Source organism: Dermacentor andersoni, chromosome 2 (assembly GCF_023375885.2).
Source record: "Dermacentor andersoni chromosome 2, qqDerAnde1_hic_scaffold, whole genome shotgun sequence".
Taxonomy (NCBI): Eukaryota; Metazoa; Arthropoda; class Arachnida; order Ixodida; family Ixodidae; genus Dermacentor; species Dermacentor andersoni.
Window position 1 is genome coordinate 158,914,992 of NC_092815.1, and position 24,180 is coordinate 158,939,171.

Below are 24,180 nucleotides of genomic sequence, written 5' to 3' on the forward strand. Positions count from 1 at the left end.
TATATATATATATATATATATATATATATATATATATATATTGATCCCTCGACTAATTCTATAAGCAGGAGACCGAGCTGCAAAGTGAGCCCCCCACGAACGAAATTTCTGGCTACGCCACTGGGCTACGCCTCCCTGTATCGCACCACATGGACGTGCCCCAACGTGAAAGCAGCCCTGCAGATACCCAACACCACACTTGAGCAGTAGGAGGCCGTGCTGACTAGCTGAGACCCTCGTAACCAGCAGTAACTGGTGCAGCGAGCCCGGGAGAGAGCAAGAGCAGCAGGAGCCTTGTACTAAGGGCGCCTCCCGCACAAGCAGAAAGACACCTGCTTGTCCTTTCTTCTTTTTATTAAATATTTTTCCTCCTCCTCCTCCAGACTAAGGCCAATAATATCTCACGCAGAGCCTGATAATTCCCCAAAGAGGCCTGCTAAGGTAGGTTCACTCGAGAGGGTTCGTGTGTTGAACGTTGCCATCTTCAGTTTCCAGTGGCCGCTGTTCGGGTCCAGAGTTTCTTAACACACTCTGTGACGTCGCAGGTCTGACCGCCACCTTGGTCAGGTGCTCCGCAGCGGCTGGGGATTGAGGCCATTGTTTAATTGTAGGGGTCTCGCGGGACAAAGAAGATTTCAGTAAATATTTGTAACGCTTCTTGCTTAGATAGATAGATAGATAGATAGATAGATAGATAGATAGATAGATAGATAGATAGATAGATAGATAGATAGATAGATAGATAGATAGATAGATAGATAGATAGATAGATAGATAGATAGATAGATAGATAGATAGATAGATAGATAGATAGATAGATAGATAGATGAAAACAGCTGAAGTAGGCAAAGAATGCTAATCACCTTATAGAAGGAGAAAAGTGCCTCAATTTCCCGAGGTGGTATTAGCAGTGACCGCAAAGCATTACAATATTACATGACAAGGTTCGTTGGTTTATTGGCAATATAAATTGGAGTAACTATTGACTTACTAACTGAACCCGCGTGCTGATAGTGATACGGAGCACCTGTAGCAAGAAGGGCACGTCTTTTTCCCAAATTGAAAACATCCGTGTTACTCATCTTTTAACCATTCGAATTGTGCCGCGTCTTTCAAACTCAGCACATCACGTGACCTCCTACTCTGAAAACATGGTAACAACGCACATATCAAGCCAACATCCACAATAGCACCGGCCTTCTCAACTCGTATGCTGAGTTTAACTTTTATCATCCAACAAGTTCCACAGGCTCATTGCGGTTTTTCGTGGGCAATGCTTCTACAGGTGCTCAATGTGCTATGACGTGACTGTATACTTCTCTCGCTGTAATGAACAAGACGCGTTGTTTGAAATTTATGTTCATTTCGCAGAATTCCGTATCAATTATCATTGTTTTTGTTTGATTTCAATAACTTGGGACCTCTACACAAACGAATACTGAAAAATTAGAAAGAATTCAAAAGAAAGCTGTCTTAAATATCTACAATTCTCACGGTAGAACTTCCTTAACTGATATCCTTAAACGTAGTGGCTTCTCCTTGATTACAGAACGAAATCGTGTTTCCCGATTAAAATTATTTTTTTCAGCTAATTAATGGCCACTGCCAAATTCATACCTCGCACATCTTAACACCTTTAACTGCGTATGCTACACGTCATAAACACTCCCCTAGCAGTTAACGCCGCATAAAAACTGCTTCAAATACTCTTATTTTACAAAAACAATTGTTGATGGGAATAAAATTCCTGATGAAGTCGTTACACTAATTTCTTTATCCCGTTTTCAGGCGCACCTGCATTCTTGACTCTATCGCGTATAGTTCCCTTGTAGTCGAGGGTTCGACGGATGAAGCATGAAGCAATAAAACGACGGACACCGACCAAAGGAAGTACTAAAAATCAATAAATCTAAAAGACATTTTGCTTCCCTACGGAAGCCTTGTTCACAATGTGATGAAGGATGTAGTTTCGAATGCCCTTGCAGAGAACACGGATGCAACGGGCCACAAGATTGACTGGGATTGTTCGAGAGTTACGGGCAAGGAAGAAACCTGAAATCGCGGCTGTATCTGGAATCACTGGAGATACAAAAAACACGTCACACGCTCAATAAAAATGACGGAGCCCTCTCCCCCGTCATACACGCGCTACTTACGTCACGTTCTAAGTATACATAAGCGTCCGTGAACTTTCCTACATCCCATTGTGAGCAAGGTTTCCGTAGGGTAGCAGAAACGTCCTTTAAATGTATTCCTTTTTTAGTACTTCTTTCGGTCGCTGTCCGTCGTTTTATTGCTTCATATAGTTTACTTGCTCCTTTTTTCATGCATCATGTCCTTTTTGCTATGTTGAAATCAAGTATCGGCATGATTGCTTGTAGTGTATGTTTGTAGGAGCGTTATTGTATGCTCCCTCCCTGATAAGATATTGTAAATGATCGCAGTATCTATAAATAAATAAATAAACAAAATAAATAAAAATTTTGTTTCGTACAATTTTTCCTGTAGCTTGTACATAAGGTGCCACTTAGCTGTCGCTGTGTGGCATATCTATCTATAGAGGTTACGTGCCACTCGTCGAAGGCAGAAGGGCAAAAGCAACTTTCCATATTTAGAACCGCGGTCACCATATCGCCATCGCTATTTCTTCAATAGATGGTGCGCACGCGGGCACGCAGCACTCCGTTCACGCGCTGTCTAGAACGTTCGCGTTGAAGATCGTCTTTTGAGAGTCGACACTACGATATTAACAGCAGAGCCTCAAGTAGCATCGAACGCAGGTCTGGTTTATGACACCACGGAGAGAGCACGGTAGAGGCGCGCCGTCGCCAGCGCCGGAGGACCACCGTGTGTGGCGACCTGACCACGCAGCGTTCGTGGGCGCCGTGGGTCTGATCGCGGCTGCCGTGTGCGTCGCCGTGCCCATCGGTTTGCGTCTGAGCCTGATACGTTGCAAGGGCAGCGAGTGCCTGTCGCTAGAGCGGGACATGAAGCGCGCCATGGATCCCGGTGCAGACCCGTGCAGCAACTTCTACCAGCACGTCTGTGGCCGATGGGTCAGTGGAAAGACGGACTTCGCATATGTCACCTACAAGTACAGGAACTTCCGGGACAAGGATCTGATGCACGAACTGGTGACGGGCGTCTCGCTGACTCCGAATCGCCATCAGACCACCCGTGATAAGCTGGCCCTACTGTACCTCAGGTGAGGCGCGTCTGACGGGGCAATGGCCTTTCTCCTTTTGGCGCAAACAAGCTACCAGTCGGTTTGAGAATGTTCTCTCAATGTACAACTAACTGTAGACATTATTGGTTCCCTGTCACTAGAGAAGCTCGAGATTATCAAAGCTGGTAAACTGGGACCGCTTTGTAGATGTGCTGTAGATTAGCATGTTTTATAGCGATAGTATGTAGACAGACTCTCGAGGCACGTTTTCGCCGTCGCTGTAGTCGCCACGGTGCTGTAATCTCGATGCGCTGCTTACGCGTGACTGGCTCAACCACAAGGAAGAAAAATTCGACGGATTTTCGGCGTCGGTGCTGTGACGTAGTGGGGCAGAGGTACGTGTTGAGTGAGCGTCGGCCTCAACGTCGTATTGTTCATGACGACCGAAAGTCCATCGGCAAATTTTTCCTTGTGGTTAGTGCTTTAGGTTCCAGAAAGCGGACAGACGCGCAGTGCGTTTGTCTTCAAAAACGACGATGCCAATGAGAAGCATCGTTCCGTTCTGCTCAAGCGGCAGTGCAGTTGAGTAACGGCAGCGTTCCGCCTTCCGCTGCTTCCACGAACGTTGTGGGCACAAACACAAGCGTTCGTGCTGTGCACCTGTCCGCACCGATCCGTCTGAGCGGTGTAGACAGTAAAGTTTAAGCAGGGTCCTTCGTTCAAGCTGCAAATAGTGACTGCTTTTTCTGTCTATACTTGCGGACAACTATATGTGGCTGTGAAGGAAAAGCTACGGAGGCAAAGCGCGCACAAGTCAGAGCGCTTCTGAAATTATTTCGGCGTTTCAACCTCCGTTAGTTTAGGCTAGGGAAGAGAAAATATAAACACCCTTTATTAACAGTTAAATAAGACAGAACACACGTCCTAGTGAAATAATTTGACTATCTTGGGGCTTTTCCTTTCCGCGTCTGGGGAAACGCGATACCGTTGCACGTGGTAGCTGCGTCGATCCAGAGTCTGTTACGAGCAACTAAAAGCACTGTCAACGCTGCCGGACTACTTGCCGCCGTGACACATGTGCAGCAGCCACGCGTCTTTAGCTTTCCTTTCATTGCCACCGAAAGTTTTCCGCGATTATAGTCTTACAACATGTTCACTACCGAGATGGGACGCCTGCGACGCCGCTGGCGGCACTTCTGGTTATGCCAGCGTTGAGACGACTGATTTAGCTCGCACGCTGCGTCACGGGAAGATGTCCTGCCGGCGTATTGTTAGAGCACCGTTAAAAGCGGTTCAGAGCAACGCCTAACCTGGCCATCACGTTGATTAAGTCGCCCTTAATGTGAGACTCGCCATTCCTTTTATTTAGGAGGCGAGTGAAAAATAGGATAGGGCATTTCCGTTATCCTTGTGAATTTCTCATTCATGTTCTATCGAGTAAACTGCAAGCAATAAAACGCTAATTTTACGTAAAGTAATGTGAAATGTCCATAGTATCACCCTGACACTCAAATCTAGTCCATTGAATGAGCTCTCGAAACATGCTTCTCGAAATTTCGCGGTGGGAATCCGTCATTGAAGTCCACCATAAATTTATTCGGTTCGTTAGGGATACTGTGGAAGTATTGAGATCTCAACCAGCCTGGCCTGTAGTGCACTTAACAGCAAAGTGTTTCCGCAAATTAGACGCAAGGAACTGTGTTATGTGCCTGCATAATTGCTGCTGCAATGCGTTTCATGCATGGATGGTACAATGGTGCCATCTCGGAGGGCTCCTGTCACGCAGAGGCTGTCGCCAAGACAGCGTCTGTGGGAACTTGAAGAGCGTAATTCTTCTCCCTATAATAACAATTGCGAAACTCTGCGAGCGAAACCTGCAAAATGCTAGAGAGCGCAGAAACAATGCCAAACGAGGCGTGGACAATAACGAGGATGTTAAGCTTGCCAGTATATGCGTCTACCGACAGCGCGGAACAGCTGCTGAATTCTTTAAAACTGGAGGTCGCGCTAAAAAGGACGAACACACGATGAAAAGACGACACAACGACGAGAAAACGCTACTGACACCTGGTTTATTTTTTTAAGAGTTCAATATTTAAGAGAATCACAACACATGCGCACAACCGAACTGCGCCAGCCTTCTTTATCGCAATATCGCAAACAGTTACGGGAAGTGAAGATAGAACACCTAAGCAGAAAGAAGTGAGCACATGACCAATTGAAGAAAAGCCATATGTTATGATTTTTCAAATCTCTCCAGAAGTGTGCGCTCAGCCGAGTTCAAATTTATTGAAACATCGCTGATGCACAGACCCGCCTTTTCTTGTATGTGGAAAGCTTCCCGCAAAACTCTAGCTTTTGCGCTTGCACTTCTGCCCAGAACCTTTGCTTCTTTGAACCGCGGCACGCACTTGCAAACCATCACATGCGAGACTGAATTCGCAAGTTGGTCCTGTTTTGCTAAGTTTTGAGAGTGTTCCCTTAAGGGGTCATTGAGGCAATGCCCCGTCTGCCCTTTCTTGAGGAGGGCACTTTCCGCAGGACAGGGGAATAAAGTAAACCACTCCTAGGGCACACCTGACGAAGACATCTTCATGCTGCTTTTTGCAACAGCGCTGACCTTCACCGCAGATGCGGGGGCACAGCTTCACCAACTTTTTTGGCGCAGAAAAACAAGCGGAAGATTGTGCCTGCTGGCCACTTTTTCGAGGTTGTGTGAAACCTTGCGAATGTAAGGCATCACCTTAGGTTTGGTCTTCACGCGTTCAGGTACAGCCTTCATTCGTCGGGGATCAAATTTCTTGAGGAGGGTTTCAGCAACTGCTAGAAGGACCGAGCACGGGAAGTCTACGCCCAAAAGCCTGCGAACCTGATTGTCAAAGCTAAAAAGCATTTCGTGCGGGCACGTCTTTTGAAGCGCCGATTCCATGCAGAGCGATGCAATTGCTCTTTTCACGGTCTTTGAATGAGGTGCTTCATAGGGAAAACGCTCTTTGCACGTGGGAAATACGCCCAACAGGTGCGTCCCTTAGTTATCCTCAGCCTGAGGTCTAGAAAACGTATCTCGTCATTTTGCGGCAGTTCATGGGTAAAAGCCAGGCCTTTACCATGGGCGTTAAAAGCACTTAAGACATGTCGTATAGAATCTTCAAAAGAAATATCATTACGAGCTTTTAAAAAGATCAAAAAATCGTCGACATATCTAGAAACCTTTAAAACCCGGCCTCCAATAAAATATCGATACAAAAGGCGATCAACATGAGCTAAAGAGATGTCGCAGAAGATAGATGCAACACAGGACCCTATACAAATGCCATTGCGCTGCAGAAAAGGCTGCCTGTCAAAAAGAATAAGAGTGACACTCAGATAAAATTCTAAAAGCTTAAAAAAATTATCAAGAGACACTCCTGCTGTGGCCTGAAAAGAGAGTTCGCCTGAATTTTCGACAGACATCTTCACAGTAACTAAATGTTCAGGTTGAGGGACGGAATAAAATAAACCCTCCAGATCCACAGAGAAATCATAACCGACACGGTGGTTATTCTGGAGAAAGATTGCAACTTTTTGGGATTTTTTTGTCATGAAGGAATCGTTCACTTTCATCGACTGAATCTTACATAGTAGAAAGCGGCTGACACATTGCTGCCAGGTTCCATTCTCACTAATAATGGTCCTAAAAGGGACGTCAGGTTTGTGAGCTTTAGCTGTGAAGAAAGCATTCAAGGAGTTACCTCTGCAGTTTGCGATATCAATGCCTAATTTTGTCAGGTTCAACTCTTTACAGAAGTTCATGAACCTCGTTTTTACACGCGCATCGCTTTTCTTCACTCGCACAAAGTTCTTCTCAACTGCTTGCAAGGCTTTTTCCTTGTAAATGCCCGCATGCATGACGACGAAGCCTCTGTCTTTGCCCGCTTGTAAAAGAGATAGCTTGTGTTCCTTGAAATACGCGACAATCCCGTCTAACACACGTCTCCAGGTACGACTGGCCGTGTTGGGAAGAATCTTAGTGATGCTGTCTACTCCCTCAATAAGGCACCTCTCACGGTCTTCTCCTTTGACCTTCTGGGCAATGTTTCTATTGGTGGCGAGCAGGTCGTGATCTGGCACAAATGCATCAACAGCGTATTTTGGCCCCTTTTGCAAAACTTGCTGGACCTTCTCAGGGATTGTGACATCCCCTACAACCACAACTGCCTTCTTGGGTGCACGCTCATTCCTTGCAACATTACTGAGAAGGTGCTTAAGAAAGAAGGACCAAGTTACCTCTGTGATTTTAGCAGCCTGGGACTTGAAGGTGCGATACCCGTGCAGCGAGCCACTCTGGGTATTGGGTATTGCAGGCCAGGTGTAGCCAGTCTTGGAAGAGCCTTACTTGGCACCAGATCTCTCCTCTGAGAATCTTGCACAGTCCTTTAACATGGCCCCAGGAAGGCTTGATAGGGCCGAAGAGCGCGACAACTTCATCCGGAATCCAGCCTTTCCAAAGGCAGAAGGCTAGGCGTCGAGCGCGGCAAGTGGCATTGACGATGTGACCCAGAAGGTTGATGAACGAGGGTGACTTCACGTGACACGCCGAAGGAGAAAACACACAAAAAGATGGGCCCACTGTACTAGAAATATGCTTCAAGAAAACTTGGTGCTGGGCTAGTTGATGTCTTCTTTAAAACTGAAGTTCAGTGATTGTTCAGTTGTTCAGTTCAATTGTTCAGTTTAAAACTGAACAATTCAGTTTTATAGAATGCATCACTAACTAGCCCAGCACCAAGTTTTATTGAAGCTGCTGAATGGAAGCTACATCCTTCCTTACACCGCAGAAGACTCACTTAGCTTGGCGCAGCACTTCCCGGAAGGTCTTCGGATCGTAGTTGAGTAGTACATAGTTTTTTAAGGGAACGGCGGATTCGTCTCAAAATAACATGGAAGCGTAAGCTCATCGATGAGTCGGGGCTTTCCAACTGCTGTTTGCCATAAGTGAGTCAAAGTGGTGCGTGAGCACCCTTTGATAGGCTTTGCCACGTAATCGAATTCACGTCCTATCAGTGCATGCGTACTTGGTTGTCACAACGCTTTTACGGCATGTATTCTTTCTTATTCCTTCTCTCTTTCTTCGGACAGCTGCTCCCACCTTATCAACTTTAATAGGAGCTGAAACCAAACTGTGACACCATATCGGGTGCCTACTTTTTTAAACCTCTGTGTGAGAGAATGAACGTATGGCATTACCGTTGCTTTTTTACTCCTTTCAACCGGGCTACTACGCTGCCCCAAGTCGCGTTTGAAGGGATTTAACTTCCTGAAGATTTGGCCTGCACATGAGAGAATGACCCAATCCTTGAAACCGCCCTCCCTGCATCGATGTACCTTTGCCTCGGGACTACTGCTCCACTTATTATGACAAGACTTCTTGAGTGCCATACCCTTGTAGCCGGCTGCTATCCCATGTTTTACAAGTTTTGAGTGGCATGGCCTGTAGTTCAACAGGAGCTCCTCGCTTCTAGGGGAGTACTGCCAACACAGGTGATCTTGTTCGAAGGTTAGCTTTAAATATAAGTAATGCAGTATGCTATGTTTGGGACTTCATGCGTGAATTTGAGTCCGGAATCGTTTTGTTTAAAAACATCAAGAACACCTGGCACACTTTCAGGTTCGAGGGATTCGACAAGCACAAGAAAATTATCTACGTACCTAAATTACGTATAAAATCATTGGCCGAGTGTTTCTCCACTTTTTTCTCAACACGGTTAAGAGAAATATTACTTACGCCTGAGGCTACTTTGGAAACTATACACACACCAGACTTTTGCATATATGTTTGGCATTCCCAAACAACGTACGTACCGTTGAGGTAGAGAGACAGGAGTTCTAGAAAGGATTCAGTGTTAAATCCTCATTCACTTAGAAATACGCGCTTATAATTTCCCTCCTCAATGTATTCCTGAACGTGCTGTAGGAGCGTGTTATGTGGACGGAAAGAAAACAAATCATCTGCGTCCACGCTTAAACCGGAACATGATCCTGGGTTATTCTTCATTAGGAACTTTACGATCTCTTCCGAATGAGGAACGAGGAACGGGTCTGCCACAGTAAGCGTCGACAAATGTTTAAGCACGTAGAAACAACTATCTGCCAGGAGTGGTGTTCGGACACAATTGCCCTGAAGGGGACATTGGGTTTTTGAGTCTTCGCCGCAAAGAAAATTTCAAGAACGGGTAGCTCAGCGTTGTTCACCTTCTTTGCTCGCGCTTCTAGATTGAACAATAACAGCAAAGCTACTGCATTCTGTTTGCAACGAGTCGGGTTGTTTTTAACAGGCCGAAAATTCTTTGCAGCTGTGTTGCGGGCCTTTTTCACAAGTGCTTTCATTCACATCGAGCATGCGGGCACGTTTGACGTAAGGTTTCAAATAACCACCGTGTTTTTTCCAATTAACGCAGTTCTGAGTCAACGCCGGGCGTGTCCCATTCTCTGTTCTCTTGTCCGATGCACGCCTTTGCGCTGTTTTTAAATGTAATACTTTCATTGGGAAAAAATCTAGGATATATTTTTTTAATCAGCCTCGAATTTACATTACCATGGTGGAACTAAGCTACTTGACGTGTGAGCCCATTCAAGTAGCCAAGGCTCCATTTCAGAGGTGAAGTAGGCCACGCGCTGGCTTCATCTCGGCTGTTGAGAAGCTGCGGGAACTTCGACTCCAGGTTGCAGCATGGTGAGATCTATCTCGAAATTGTGCACACGTTTAGACAATATGAATGATCGTGAAAGACAGGCGGTTAGTCACCGCAACCTCTCTAGCAGGGCCAGTGAGTCACCACAGGCTTGAGGTTGCCTCAAGTAAAGTACGTTGAAAAAGGCAAGTTCACAACATGTTTTGTTGATAAGAAGTGTTGAAACGTATTCCTCATAATCTCGTTTTTGGAATCCGCCGTTGAAGTGAATAGTGAATTGTGTTTTATGCACTCGGCGAAAATGTCCGCGTAGAAACGAGTATGTGCGATTGACTTTATTTTCGAGCGAATGAGAATACGGCCACCACTGTTCTTTACTTTGAAAGTGCGTTTATTAACCTTGAATGGCAGGCGGAAGGACCGCACGAAGGGCACAGCAAAGAAACTCTCAGCCGGCGTCAACAGTTCGCGATGTGCATTCTCACCTACTGCAGACAGTGTCCCACTGCTGCACGCGTTGATTCATCCGCACTACAATACCATTTTTCTCCCATGTAAGGCGAGCTTAAGACCTATATTGTTACGGTGCATTTGGACAGGACTGTGGACGCAACAGAGACGAAGAGGAAGTGGTAAATTGTAGCTTGGAGCTGTGACCTTTGTACCAGCCTGCGCGATTATACCACTAACTTTTTCCCTATGTAGACAGTTGTGCATTCATTTGTGCGTCGACCAGGCACGTACCAAGGATTTTTTTTCGGGGGGCGGGGGCGAACCAGGGTAACTTGCAATGAGGGGGGGGGGGGTACCTCATTGCAATGAGGGGGGGGTACCCTCATTTGCAATGACTATGCAAATGAGGGAGGGGTACCTTTATTAGTACATATGGGACTAACGTCCACCATTCGCCATAAATACGCGTACACCGACGAAAGAGAAATGAAATAAGGTGTATTTTACAGGTACGCCTGTGCGATACACCTCTCCTTTACTTGGCACCTCTCCTTTACTTGGCAAACAAAGAACCACGTCAAATGGACTCGCTCAAGAAATAAGCGCAGAGAGAACACTGCGAAGGACAAGTAAAGAAGCGAAAGTGCAAAATAAATATTACTTTAGTAGAATAAAACTTTAAAAAAAACAGCAGTTGGCAACAAAGGAACACGTACCGCGCGGAGTTAGGCTACTCCATCAGCCAATCACAGAAGCATACAAAATCGTCGTTGTGCGGCCTTTTCAAAATGGCGTCGTACTTGATGCCTTCGGAGCATCTGCTGTTCTTGAAGAGTCTTTTCATCGGCGGAAGGAATGAGCTGTGCAACAGACATGGACAAAATGTGTGGAGTCTTCAAAAGTCTGCGTTGCGGTTCATTTCACTGCTGCAACCATTTTAGTCATTAAACTTCACTGCCCAATTGAAGTGATACTTCACAACAAATAGTTGTAACGAAGCAAGCATGTTATTTCAGTTCAATAAGGAATTAGGCATTCCCGATTCCATTATAATAGGCGAGAAAAAAGGCAAAAAAAAAATTACGCGCAAATAATTTTATTTTTGTAGTTACCGCCTTATTTGGGTAACAGAAAGAGTTTGAAGTACGAATTATTTGCAGTCTCGCGGAGGAACGGTGGCTGGCGGTTATGAGGGCGTGGGCGGGGCTTCATTGCAGACTCAAGTTGTATACAAGTATAGTAGCGTATTTTTGAATTAGTTCTCGAAGAATTATACAGAAATATATATTTGCGGTACAATCACAGTTCTTTTGGATCTCTCGTTTACTGCTCTACCAAGTGCCACAACCGACTCGTATTGCTATTTGGGAAGTTACGTAACAATGCGTGGCCGCCAGTCACGTACAACCGCGTATGGTGCAGAAAGCTGCGATTCTAGACGTACTGCGCCCACCGCGGAAGGTTAGAACAACACTTACAGACGCACAGCAGAAAATCGGCTGCTTTAGGTGGCTCGAATGATAACTGTAGAAGCGTCATACAGAACGCACGGAATCGTCTTCCACTTCCGGCGGCGTTTTTTGTGCTTCCTTTTTAAATAAAAGGATGTTGATCCATAAATATTATCATAAAAAACGGTTGTGTTTGTTAATTTTTTCTTTTCCTTCCTATTTGGCTGTCGCCTTGGCTCTCTCTAGTCGATAGCTTCATTTCTGAAATCCTTGCGATTCTGATCTCCAGTTGGCAATTTTGCACGAAAAGAGCTGTAGAATTAGGGAAAAGCCAGACGAGTTCACGGGTGACAGTCATAGTGCCTATGAGTTTAAGGGTTACTGCAGGGTTTGATGATGGACACTGTCTCGCATTATTTTGCACTTTATCTAGCACATATCACGGGTATATGGTTCCGAGGAACTGTCAGCGTCGCGGCGCGCAGTCGCTCGAGGAAATAATGAAACAAAAAGAAAAGCGCAAATGGCATTTCCTCTGGCCGCAACTCGTTCCACGTGCATACAGACCAGCTGACCACGCACTGAATCCCTTTCCTGGTCCCTAGATCAGTTTAAAAGAAGAACGTTGAACTAACGGAGCAACAACGATGCGTGTGACCGTTGAATAGACGGCGACAACTGAATGCATCTCGAGTTAGTCGCGCGGCCACCGAATTGATGAGGAAACCGGCCTTCACATCCCAGGAGACGCCGATAACTACCTCCATACAAAAGGAGGGAAAAAGGCGCGAAGTGTTGACCGCGGAATAGCTGTCAAATCTCAACATGGATTCGGCGGCGCTTTAGGAATGCGTGTGTGAAGTGGTGGCGTGGGCGGGGAGGGGGTGGGGGTATGCGTCTTATTTATTTTTTTTGGGGGGGGGACGAGCCCCCCTTGTGTACGTGCCTGGATCGATCGTCCTCTTCGTGACATTTGGAGGAGGTGCGGTGTAACGACTCAACGGAGTTTCGCAGTGGCTGTCGCTTCGGCTATTTACCGATGTCGTAGGAAACGGTGCTCAATTCGGCAACGCTTGCGTCGACTGTGTCGACTGACGCACTCACGCATCCGCGTGATCCAGGAGCCTTCCGCGGTACTGATGGCGCCGACATCAATGACTGGCTGGAGTTTATGAGTGGGTGAGCAGCCACAAAATATGGGATCCCACAGTTATGCTGGCGAACCTAATTTTTCACTTGGCGGGAAATGCACGAGTGTGGTTTAAAAACCCCGAACTCCGTGACTGCGATACTTGCAAGCAGAAGGTGCGAAATCTTTTCAGAAAACAAGTGGGTCAGGAGGTCGTCACCAAGAAAGAGTTGGCATCTCTAATTCAGACGTCCACCGAAGGCTACGTCACCTATATACAAGACGCTGGTACTCTGTTGGAAGGGCGACGCGGAAATGCCGGAATATGAAAGACTAGGGAATATCTTAAAAGGTATAGCCGATGACGGCTTCAGTTTTCTCATTTGTAAGAACTGTACTTCGGTTATTGACATCATCACGGAGTGCAAGCGTTTCGAACAGGTGAACAGCCGTCGTATCTATCAGTCATTTGCGCGGTTTCCCAATACGGTTTCAACATCGTCTTGCGAAGACCGACAGGACTCTCCTTCGCGGCAGAGCAGCTTCAGAGCTCCTGACGAAGATTGATTGCCCTGAGCAAATGGATCGCCCTGACATGTGACCTGCGCCTGTGTACCCAGTTTTCAATGTGCACCCCTTGTTCGGGCTATTGTGCGCCAAGAACTCGCCAATGTCGGCTTGCGGTCAGTTTGCACCGCGGTCAGTTCCGGGCCAATCGAAGTTCCTTCGCCCGTGTGTACTCAAAATGAATGGGTCCATCGAGGTTCTCGCCACATAGCAGAGTGGCGAACACCGGATGACCGACTTATATGCTTCAGCTGTCGCCGCGTTGGTCACGTCGCTCGACACTGTCGCAACTGCTGGTCGTCAATGCCGTTCTCCAACGGACGGCGGTTTTCGTCATATCCAGCCCCAAGCCCAGCCGAAGCTGCACGCACAGCTGATCCCACCGCATGGTGCCATCAATCACTGTCCGATCACCGTGTGCATGCGTTTCTGCATCGGGCTTCCTCTTTGTAACAATATTTATATCGCGAGAAGCCACAATAGCGATTGAGCTTGTTACTGTGACAAACAAACTTTTGAGATACGGCACAACATGATAAAATAAATAATGTGCATATTGTATGGAATTTGACTGGCTTGAATATTTACACTCTGTTTGATACTTACGCAAGTTTAATGAATATGCTCATAGTCGCGCCCTAAACCTTGGGTAAAATTTACTCTTCGTCATGCAGTTTTATGGACTGCGAAAAAAGTTTTTTTTTTAATTTTGTAATGTACAGATCTGTCGTGTGATTTTCAAACAACTGCCTTCAATTTTAGTTAGCTTCGTGACGTTTGTGTCCTTATGCTGACAACAGGTTTTTATAATGAAAATATGCAAGTTAGCTTCAGGGCAACTTTACTTGTCCCTTAACTACCGGTTGACCCCAAACTTTGCAAATAATAGGACCAGATTGCTGCGAATCAGACCCAGTTTCTCATTCCTGCCTCACGTGGCAGCTTGCCCTAAGTTGACGGTTGTATTTGAAACCCGCTATTTAAAGAAAAATCGTATTTTTGAACCTTTTCCTGTGCAGCTGCCACGCAGAAGTTAACAACGAGGAGTCCATTGGCGATTTCCTACGTGTCCTTATACTGACCTGGCCGAAGCGCTCCCACTCAAGTGCCTTCGAGGTATGACGAACCTTTAGTCAGCACTGCGCATGTCTGCCTCTTTGTCACTTACTCGCGCGATCATCCGGGAAATATAGGAAAGACTTCTGGTGTCGGAATTGCGACCATGGCACATGAAGGCTTTCGTGGACTCATCAAACTGTACATCCTTGCCGGCAAGGTACATTGAAATGGTGTTTGTGACACTCGAGTGCTCTACTAGACACGTAACCACAATACGTGGTCTAACGCAAGTTTAGTATATGCCCCAGTAGGAATGTTATGTTTTCATACTTACCATACCTTCCTGCACCAATGCCCTGACTGATCGCAGTTTAGTAGAACTGTCAACGGCGGATGCATACCACTTAAGAACACCTCAGACGTGAGCAGGTTACGAGTTGTGTCATGTGAACAGAAAAATAAACATGCACAGGTAACTGTGAGCAAAAACAAATCGTCGACAGGCTCATAAAAAAAAAACGGAATTGAGTCTTGATTCGGACACACAAAATGTAATTGACATGCATCGCAAAGCTCGCAGTGCCGAGTTTGGACTGCAGTCTTCAATTTAAGGTTACATTCGTGAAATGAAAAACAAAAGTTCATCCACCGGATTGCGACATGGAGCTACAAAGGAAAGCTGGACCAGGACCAATTTTTCCTGAACTGCGAAGTATTCTTGCTGAGAAACCCAAAGTGCTTTCCGTTGTAGCTTCGTACTGGATTAGGGTCGATGACCATTTCTCCCTTTCACGATGCTTCCACTAGCTTGCGCGAATCTGCAGCACTTATTTTCTCAAGTTACACTCATCAGCAGAGAAGAAAACTTTCCTTGCCGAAGAGTGCCAGCCAGGTCCGAATACTTTTTCTCCGGGGCATGCGTAAGCCTGTAAGAGGCAATAAAAAAAAATGTTACTTCACATGCCCTTCTACGGTGATTCTTGCGCCGAGTGAATCGCTAAATGTTCGCAAAGCCCCAAGCAACGCTTACACAGGAGGCAGGTGTAATGCAATAACGCTCGTCATACACGCAGTTGACCTTTATGAAGTCGAAGGAGTTCAAAATTATGCGGAGCACTCCATTTCGTTGTCGCTAATATCCTATACGTATGATTACACAGTTAAATCTGAACGTTGAATAAGGTTTAGGTGAAGTTAGTAGGTCAAGCTGAATAGAGGAGTGAGCGCACAGGTTGGATCCGGATGCCAGATTAATCTCAACAATAAGTGACGCCGGATAATTACGACAAAATACGTCATATCTTAGAAGCTCTATCCACCGTGGGACTCTGTACATGTGGTCCCCGCACAGGCGGCGTTTCGAAGGGATGGGGTAGAATGCATGAAAAACGTCGAGTACACTCTTTGGGTACAGCCTGAAGATCTCCCATGGTGGAAATAATCCGCAGCCCACAAATAGGACGCCCCGCATAGCCACGTACTCGCAGCCCACCCGGCCTTTGCTTGGCGTAGACGCCGCCACCACCATCGTCCTGCCGAACAGCTAGAACACAGAACAGCACTCGCATAACATGTCAGCTTATGCGTTGGCGCATCTGTACTATGTGTGCCGGTAGCCGGATCTGTTCTCTACGGCATTAGCCAATGAAGGAACAACTGGTACTTAAATATTCTGACTGCAACAAACACAGGCATTCAAGCGCATAGCTCCCTTGTTAAGCGATGCCTTTTAGGCCTCCGTTCCCGTGGTTTAGCTAGTATGCCGGTTTCTCGCCTCGTAAAGTGGGCCGATCCAACAGACAGCGAAATAATGAAATGAGCCAACCCCGGAGACTATGTCATAGTAAAATAGGGAGATCCTCAAGACAGTGTAATGAACGCTCTCGTGGGTCAAGTGAGGAGGATTCCCGCGTCCTCCCGTCTTGTCAGCAGGCACAATCGCTAGGCTTCGAAACGACGTGCAGAATATGACCAGTTGTATAGCGTTTATTTCACCCCTTCAGGAAAGCTTTTCTCCTTATGTATTCAAGTATGTCCGTTGGATATGGACGTTTTGTCTAGTGCCTGATTCGGTTCCACAGATTATTTCAAATATTTGAGCTGTAGTGAACGGTCCGCGCAAGTCCTCATGGATTGGAATTTTTGGTCTCTACTTCAGGTTCTGGACATTATGGCGGCCGCGTCTCTGGATTACGGCTTCTCGCTTGTCTGGACATTTGCGATAGGCCGGCACCCACGCAGGCCCCGAAAGAGCGTGATTTATGTGATGCACGACTTAGGCTTATTCCTATGGAACGCGTTGACCTCGAATCTGGCGAAAGCAGACAAGCTTCCGTACTTTCTGCGCCTCTGTGCTGAACGGGTCGGTACCACCGGGCAGTCGTACGACCCTATGATCCACGACGTCATCAGCACACACGAGTAAGTTTGTGCAGCTCTGTATTTCTTCTTCTGATATGGTAGTTTTAAAACACTATTGAGTGTTCCTCAGCAAGGACCTTCCAAACGGTGTAGAATATGCCCAGTTATAGGGGCTGAATTAGCAACTCTCTTCGATGCTGTCACCACCAGCTGCGCTTACAAGCCGAAAACATTTTGTGAAATACAGGCGCACAGCGCAGTTTTACGTCCTGGCAATCGTTTTTATCTTTATTCGTTGCGCGACGAGCTGACAACCTCGGCACAAGTACCTTCAGCAAGCATTCAGCTTGACCAACATTCAGCTTGCTGAAGGTACTTTCTCGGGCAAGAAAAATCCCGCGGAGTGTCTTCCTTTGCAGAAAAATAATTTGCACCCTTAAAAGATAATGAGGGTGTCAATATGTCTAACTCACACCCACATAGCCTTTTGGATGTAGGGTGTGAGATCAAGATCGATTTACAACTGTTTTCACATTTACTACAGAAGCAGTACTTGCATGAGGCTTTTGACTTTAGACTGGTGATTGTCGCATCACTAGGCGCTAACCAAAGGGGCTTGATTTTGCTAAGCCCATGCCCTTTCACCCGGCATGAAAATCATGCTGTGCACCTGTAACGCGTTGTGTATTAGGAAGACGAAACACGCAGCTCAAGTTCCTAACCAAAGCGCGCGCCATAGGGGTGGTTTAACGAGCTTACGAGGCCAATAGTTATAAGCTAAGACTGTGCTAAGACTAAGCTAAGTCTGTTTGGCGCTTTAGTACTTCAGTAACATGCACCAACTAGCCCAACAAAAAGTTCTGCTGGAATGAGCTTAGAAATTTTCTGAAACTTTTCTGAAATTTTCTGACCGCTCCGAAGCTCAGGATACTAGGTTGAACGTCTCCATCAGCTCAGCATTGTTCTTTGTTGCATCTTATCTGCATCAAACGGCACGCTGTGCTGTGAAGACTGATGACTGCAATGCCGTTGAAGTAATTTTAAACTGCGAACAGCCATGTCGACGTATCTTTGAGTTAGTCTGCAACAGTTCGACGTGGCTCATCACATCGGCGCCGCACGCGATTAGGATTCTTAGCAGTGCATTCCAGAAGCGCCTGGTTTGAGTATACTTCGACCAGTCATGAAAATCAACTTCGTATAGCCTCGAAAGAAATATGTCACAAAAATATCAATAACATTGGAGTAATAATGTCATTAATAATCGGTCTGCAGCCACTCGACTTCCCCGTCACCTTAGCAGGAAAACTCTGCGTGAGGCCCAGTAGTGATGCACTGGAAAAAAAACGCATGTACTGTACAACCCAAAAAAGAAGACAGTACTCCTCCTAAGTCTACTACGCATATTGTTCCTCCCGCTGCAGAGCACATGCCTTAGTAGGAGTCATCTCGTTGTATTCTTCGTCTTTATCTCTCCGAGCCCACTTATCTGCTATTCCTTTTCAGGGAGGTTGGAAACTTTCCTTGAGTATAACCCTGCCTGTATAGTACTGTTGAGGCCTCCGCTCTGCACTAAACTTAACTTGTGGCTGGCATAAGAAAACTGAGTGCTCCTCCAGTTTTCGCCTAACTGTTAACCACTCTCTTCCTGTTTTCCAGTGTAAGTGGGCCCCGTAAACCCCTAAAACATATTCCTTAGTTCTCATCTTTGGGGCCTGTGGGTCAATAGGATCCCGCTACGAGCACTTGGGCTGGTTCCACTTGTATTTCGGTTGAATCCATGGACACACCGCCAAAATTTGCTATAACTCTACATTCGAATTTTTTTTCTGTTCAAGCACTTTATAACGGTTATTAACGTTTCCCTTCTTTTGTCCTTGCTGGAAATGCGCTGAAGGTACAACGACACGAATAGACTGCTACAATTACTCACCTAAAACTAACTTTCAAACATTGCTTTTACTTCTAACTACTTCAATGCGATTTCCTAAAGAAAATGAGAACGTTGCCGCAATTAACAACCTCACACGCTTTGCGAAGTAGCGTTTTGCTTTTTCTAGTCTTTTCTGAACACGCCTTAAAAATCAACTCCTGCGATTTGTCGAGGTCGGGTATGTAAATGAAATTTCCTTAGTGCATTCTGCATGATCCCGTCATTTCTTGAGAATATCAGGTTTGAGGGTTGCGCAGATTTTTAAAAGTGAATTTCGTTCATTCCCTCGAAGCACCTGCTTTGCCTGTACTCAACTATACTGGCCACATTGCGTTATGTCGTAAAAGGAGTTATACGCAGAGCATGCTGGGAATGAATGGCAGCTGACAGGGCTGATGAGTGAGCTTTTGATAGTGAAGTAGTGTTTGCCGTGATAAGATACCGTTGCAAAAACTTGCATCGTCCAGGCCACACTTCAGTGTCGTCTGGACCATGCAAGTTTCTGTGCCCGCCGCGGCAGCTTTGCGGCTATGGCATTGCTAGCGGCCACGGATTTGATCTCAACCGCGGCAGCCGCATTTTGACGAGGGCGAAATAAATGGACGTGAACTTGGATTTTGGGACTCGTTAAGGAATATCTTCGTGTCAAAATTATACCGGAGTCTACCCCTACGGCGTGCCTCCTAATCCGATTGTGCTTTTGGCACGTACAGCCCCATTTTCATATACAATACTTTTGCCACGGTGGGATGTGCCATGTGATGTAATGAAAATGCTCAACCCTCTCAGCTGTTGTGAAATATGGCGCTCAACAACTCCTCAAGCAAACATTTTTCCCTGTGTGTTCTGTGTACTGCGCAGACAAACAGCAGTAATGCACGCAATGTAACGTTTAACATGAACTCGCCACTCTCGTGTTAGACTAAACGTTGAAAATATTAACCTGTAGCCGTCAACATCACCCCTAATTATCGTCAATCAAAGCATCCAGCGCGGAAAGCTTTGCTTACATCGATTCCCACGGTGCGGGGGATCTGCATAATTTTATTTGGGGTTATCGAAGATATACTTCGCTCTTGTGACACGATCAAACACACGTTAACGACAGCATACCTCCATCGCCCGAACGGCCTCAATGATTGCCTGAACCGAACTTACAGATATGCTCTCGATGTATGTCTAAGATCTCCGTGACTTGGACGCCGCCCTACCATTTGTAACGTGCGCGTACAACTCTTGACGTCACGGCACCGCTCTTTACTCCCACTTCTATCTCCTTTTTGGATGTGACCCGACATTGCCTTTCGTCCCGCTTCTGCCAAATGGTATCGCGACGCCATAGCTACATCCACCAAGGCACGCCAGATTGCCCACAGTCGCCTTTATGAGTCGCAGGCAAGACAGAGGTTTCTTTATGACAAGCGTCATCATGATGTCCAGTTCTCTGCCGGCGGCGTTGTCCTCTTTTGGGATTCTTCACGGCATGTGGACCTCTCGGAAAAACTGCTCCCCCTGTACTCTGACCCTTACCGCGTCGTCCGGCAACTCAGTGCTGCCACCTGTGCAATAGCTCCAGCGGATGCTTCCCCGTCGTCCAAGTCATCGGAGCTCGTCCATGTGGGGCATCTCAAGCCATACCATGTGGTCACTAGCTAGCAGGTGCCGGGTCTGCGCTTTGGCCGCCGGGGGTTATTTCACGGTGCCACAAGAGCGACAAAGAAGACGATCACCAGCAACACGAGGGAAACAACGTAGTGGGACTAGCCTAAGTTTCCGCCTTGCTGGTTGCTCCGGCCATACCTTCTGCAGAGCAAGCGTGGTCCCATTTAACCTTATATCTCTGCCCGTATCAATGTTTACCGTAATTTCGCTCCATCGTTATCTTTGCTTTGGCGCAGTTGACGTTTTGAAATATTCAAGAAGTATTCGCATTTAAGAATAATGACTATTCTGTTAGAAGACCGAATCGAATTAGACACTATTCGATTTGTTATTCGAGACTGTCCAATATTTGCACGCCCCTAATTAGGTCCCTGGGACACAGGAAATGATTGGCAAGCATAAAACATATTGCAGAGGGACATGTACTACCTGCGAGCACTTTGGTAAGAGCTGCAGAAAGCATTTGATGAGCTCTTCCAGATAGCCATAGTGGTTCTTCTAAAATACTATAAAGCATTTTGATCCCTTTCTGTTATCTCAAGCTTTGCAAAGCAGTGTCTGCCTATTTGGCTGCTGCCATGCGCTATAGTCTGATGTTTGCGCTGCTTTGTAAGAATTCTGCATATTGCCCAGAACGGTGGCTGTTTAAGTACCGCCTCAACACTCCTGGAGATCCACAAAATGGGAGTAGGTCTCGCTCTCCCCATTATATTTCCAGGACATGAACTCCCAAATAAAGTTAGTGGAAACACCAACACATCTATCATGTAATTTCAGCAGTCCACAGCTTATTCGTTACAAAGGTACAAATTGAAATGTAGGTCCCGAGGACTCTGATTCAAGCACCAAACAAGCAGGTTGTAGTGATCGCAGGGACTGTGGTGATCCAACATGTATGGGCAAGTTTTACGTAAAACAGGTCTCAGGTTATTTGTTTCGTGAAAACGTTCTCAAATGTGGAGTGTAGCATGTTATGGTTAGAAACCTATTGCTAGTACCTTTTTAGTATATTTGCAGTGCCTAGCACCAAGCGCAGAGAAAGAAATGTCCCGACATTGAATAGAGGCATCAATTATATTTCTCGCACAGTCAATCGAATAACCTGTCGTCAAATAAGTTATTGGAGGGGCGAAAGGGCGATATGCGAAACATTATGCCATATGGCAAGTATAATCAAGCGAGGTTTTTAACCTTCGTACGTGTCAAACGTCACTTTCTCCCCCTCCACTTTGAAGTTATGCTCACCTTCGAGGTGCTGCCACAAGTTGAGAAGTGTTGCAAAAGAACTCGAGACACAAATCACGTGCGAGAGTTCGTTTTTTACTGGGATATTTGCCTCCTCCTGTACTACATTCTGCAAAGCTGCTTGTACGTGTAGATTTTTTATGTGCTTTCTTTTTTAATTATTACCGTTACAAAAAGTCTTCTCACAAAATTTTCAACAATGGGTCCCGACGCGCGAAGTAGACAAAGCGATGTTAGGCGTTGCGCTTTCACAGCGGTCCACACGCCCAAAAAGTTTGCAACCCCCCCCCCCCGCCCCCCTTTTGGGGCGCATATCTTGCCCCAAAATGATAATCGTCATCCAATTTGCCCGATTTTTTTTCTTTAACTGTGCGAGACCAGAACATTTAGATAACGAACGCCATGCGCGTTATCGTCGTGACACAGCATTCTTCGCAGGAAAGTAGCGAGCGCACATTTTTCTAGAAAGGAAACGCAAGCAAGGCAGATGACCGTATCGTTGTGGGACACGGGAAGCCGCAAAGTGTGTAAACTTTTTTAAAGAATGCATTTTGTGTGCACATGGCAAGAGCGAGTCGGCGGCGCAAGTGGGCGACAGCACGCCAAGCGCCAGGTACAGCGTACGTTAGGGCCGCTTTATTTTCCCGGTTCCTTGAAGCGTAGAAATAAAATGGCGTTTTGAGGATGCTGTAAACCGACTCCGGGCTATATAATAATAATATTAATAATAATATTTTTATTCACTTCAATTCATACAACGTGTTCCAGCCTGCATAAGCGTTGCCGCTTGTGTGCTGAGCTGGGCAGCCAGGTTAAGCACATGAAACAACAGCGAGTAAATCATAGTTGAAAAGAAGAGAAAATAAAATCAACCAAATACTCAGCAACTGCTTGTGCGACATAAGAACAAACAAACAAACAAGAACCAACAGAACAAATGATAGCAAATCCGCCGTGCACACTTTCGTACACGAAATGAAAACATTAGGAACATGGTCAACAACAAATTACCTCATTCTATATTATCGTTCAGCCAAGGTCGAAGGAAATTCTTAAGGTCTTTTAATCCGGTAATACTCGGGAGGGTTCGTATTTTATTGAAGTAATAAGGAGCATAGTAGGTGCGGGTTCTTTTGCCATAAGTGGTGAAGATGCGGGGTATGACATACTTTTCTGATTGACGGAGAGGCCGTACTTTAATGTTGCAGATTTTAAAGGAGCTGTGAAAGAAATGCTTGTAGAATATGTCAAAGATAAATTGCTTGTGTACAGGTAGCATGTCAAAATATTCCATACTGTCTCGGGCTGTCTTATCATGATAGTTGGTTCCATAGGAGAGATTGGTTGCAATCCTGTGCACTATACGGCTTAATGTGTTTAATTCATATAAAGATGCGGTTCCGCAAATTGTTATCCCGTATCGTAATATGGACTCTCCCAATCCCTTATATACCATTTTTCTAACCGATACATTACATATAGGTCGCAGAGCATACATATAAACACACACTAGGCGTAGGCGTTTGGCTAACTCTGCAATATGAATATTCCACGACAGTGTTTCGTCAAATGTGATACCAAGGTATTTAAAATTGGATTTAAGTTCCAAAGCTGGGCATGAACAGCACGTACAGTTTCTCTCATGAAGGTATATATTTGATAGTATTCTAAACAGTTTATATGGGCTATGAAAACAAAGTACGCAGGTTTTTGTATTATTAGTAAAAATCTGATTAGTGTTTAACCATTCTATCGAAAGATGCACATCCTGTTGCATCCTGCCGGAGGCCTCTTCATACGTTTCACTTGGTATCGCCAGGGCAGTATCATCCGCGTATAAAAAGAGTTGTGAGTTCAGTGGAAGACAGGTCATATCATTGACGTAAATATTAAATAACAAGGGTCCTAAAATTGATCCCTGAGGAAGACCTGTCGAGACGTTCAAAATTGGGCTGTATAATCCACCTAGTTGGACGCATTGGGCTCGATCAGCAAAATAGCTTTTAAAGAACGACATGTATGGACCTCTAAAACCAATACTGTCAAGTTTATCTAATAATAGATTGTGATTGATAGTATCAAAGGCTTTTTGCAAATCAATAAAAAGTGTAAGGACAATGTTATTGTTATCTATTTCTTTGCAGACTAGGTCATGAAAATCCTCTAGTAGGGTTACCGTACTTTTGCCTTTGCGGAAACCATACTGGGCTGCATTTAGTAGATGGTACTTATCAAGAAATGATGTCATGCTAACATGTATAATTTTCTCTATGATACAAGCGAGGGAGGACAAAATTGCGATTGGCCTATAATTATTATAATCTTTTTTGGAGCCTTTTTTATGCAATGGTCTTATTACGCTTACTTTCATGTACGTGTGAATTTGCCCAGTTATTAACGTTTCGTTGATAATGAAAATTAATACAGTTTTAAGTATGTCAAAATGCACTATGAGATCTCTTATCCTAACACTATCATAGCCT

General features: G+C 45.6%; 1 protein-coding gene across 1 annotated transcript; it reads left to right on the forward strand.

The window, feature by feature from the left end:
• Positions 1-2,656: 2,656 nt before the first annotated feature.
• LOC129387431 (neprilysin-like) lies at positions 2,657-15,296 on the forward strand. Its single transcript, XM_055076354.2, has 2 exons — positions 2,657-3,205; positions 14,457-15,296. Exons 1-2 carry the CDS (start codon positions 2,790-2,792, stop codon positions 14,557-14,559), a joined length of 519 nt encoding a protein of 172 aa, XP_054932329.1. The 5' UTR covers positions 2,657-2,789; the 3' UTR covers positions 14,560-15,296.
• Positions 15,297-24,180: the final 8,884 nt, after the last annotated feature.

Coding starts and splice junctions, on each gene's coding strand:
- LOC129387431 (XM_055076354.2), top strand. CDS start 2,790: ATGACACCACGGAGAGAGCACGGTAGAGGCGCGCCGTCGCCAGCGCCG. Junction 3,206..14,456: donor CTGGCCCTACTGTACCTCAG/GTGAGGCGCGTC, acceptor TTTCCTGTGCAG/CTGCCACGCAGAAGTTAACA.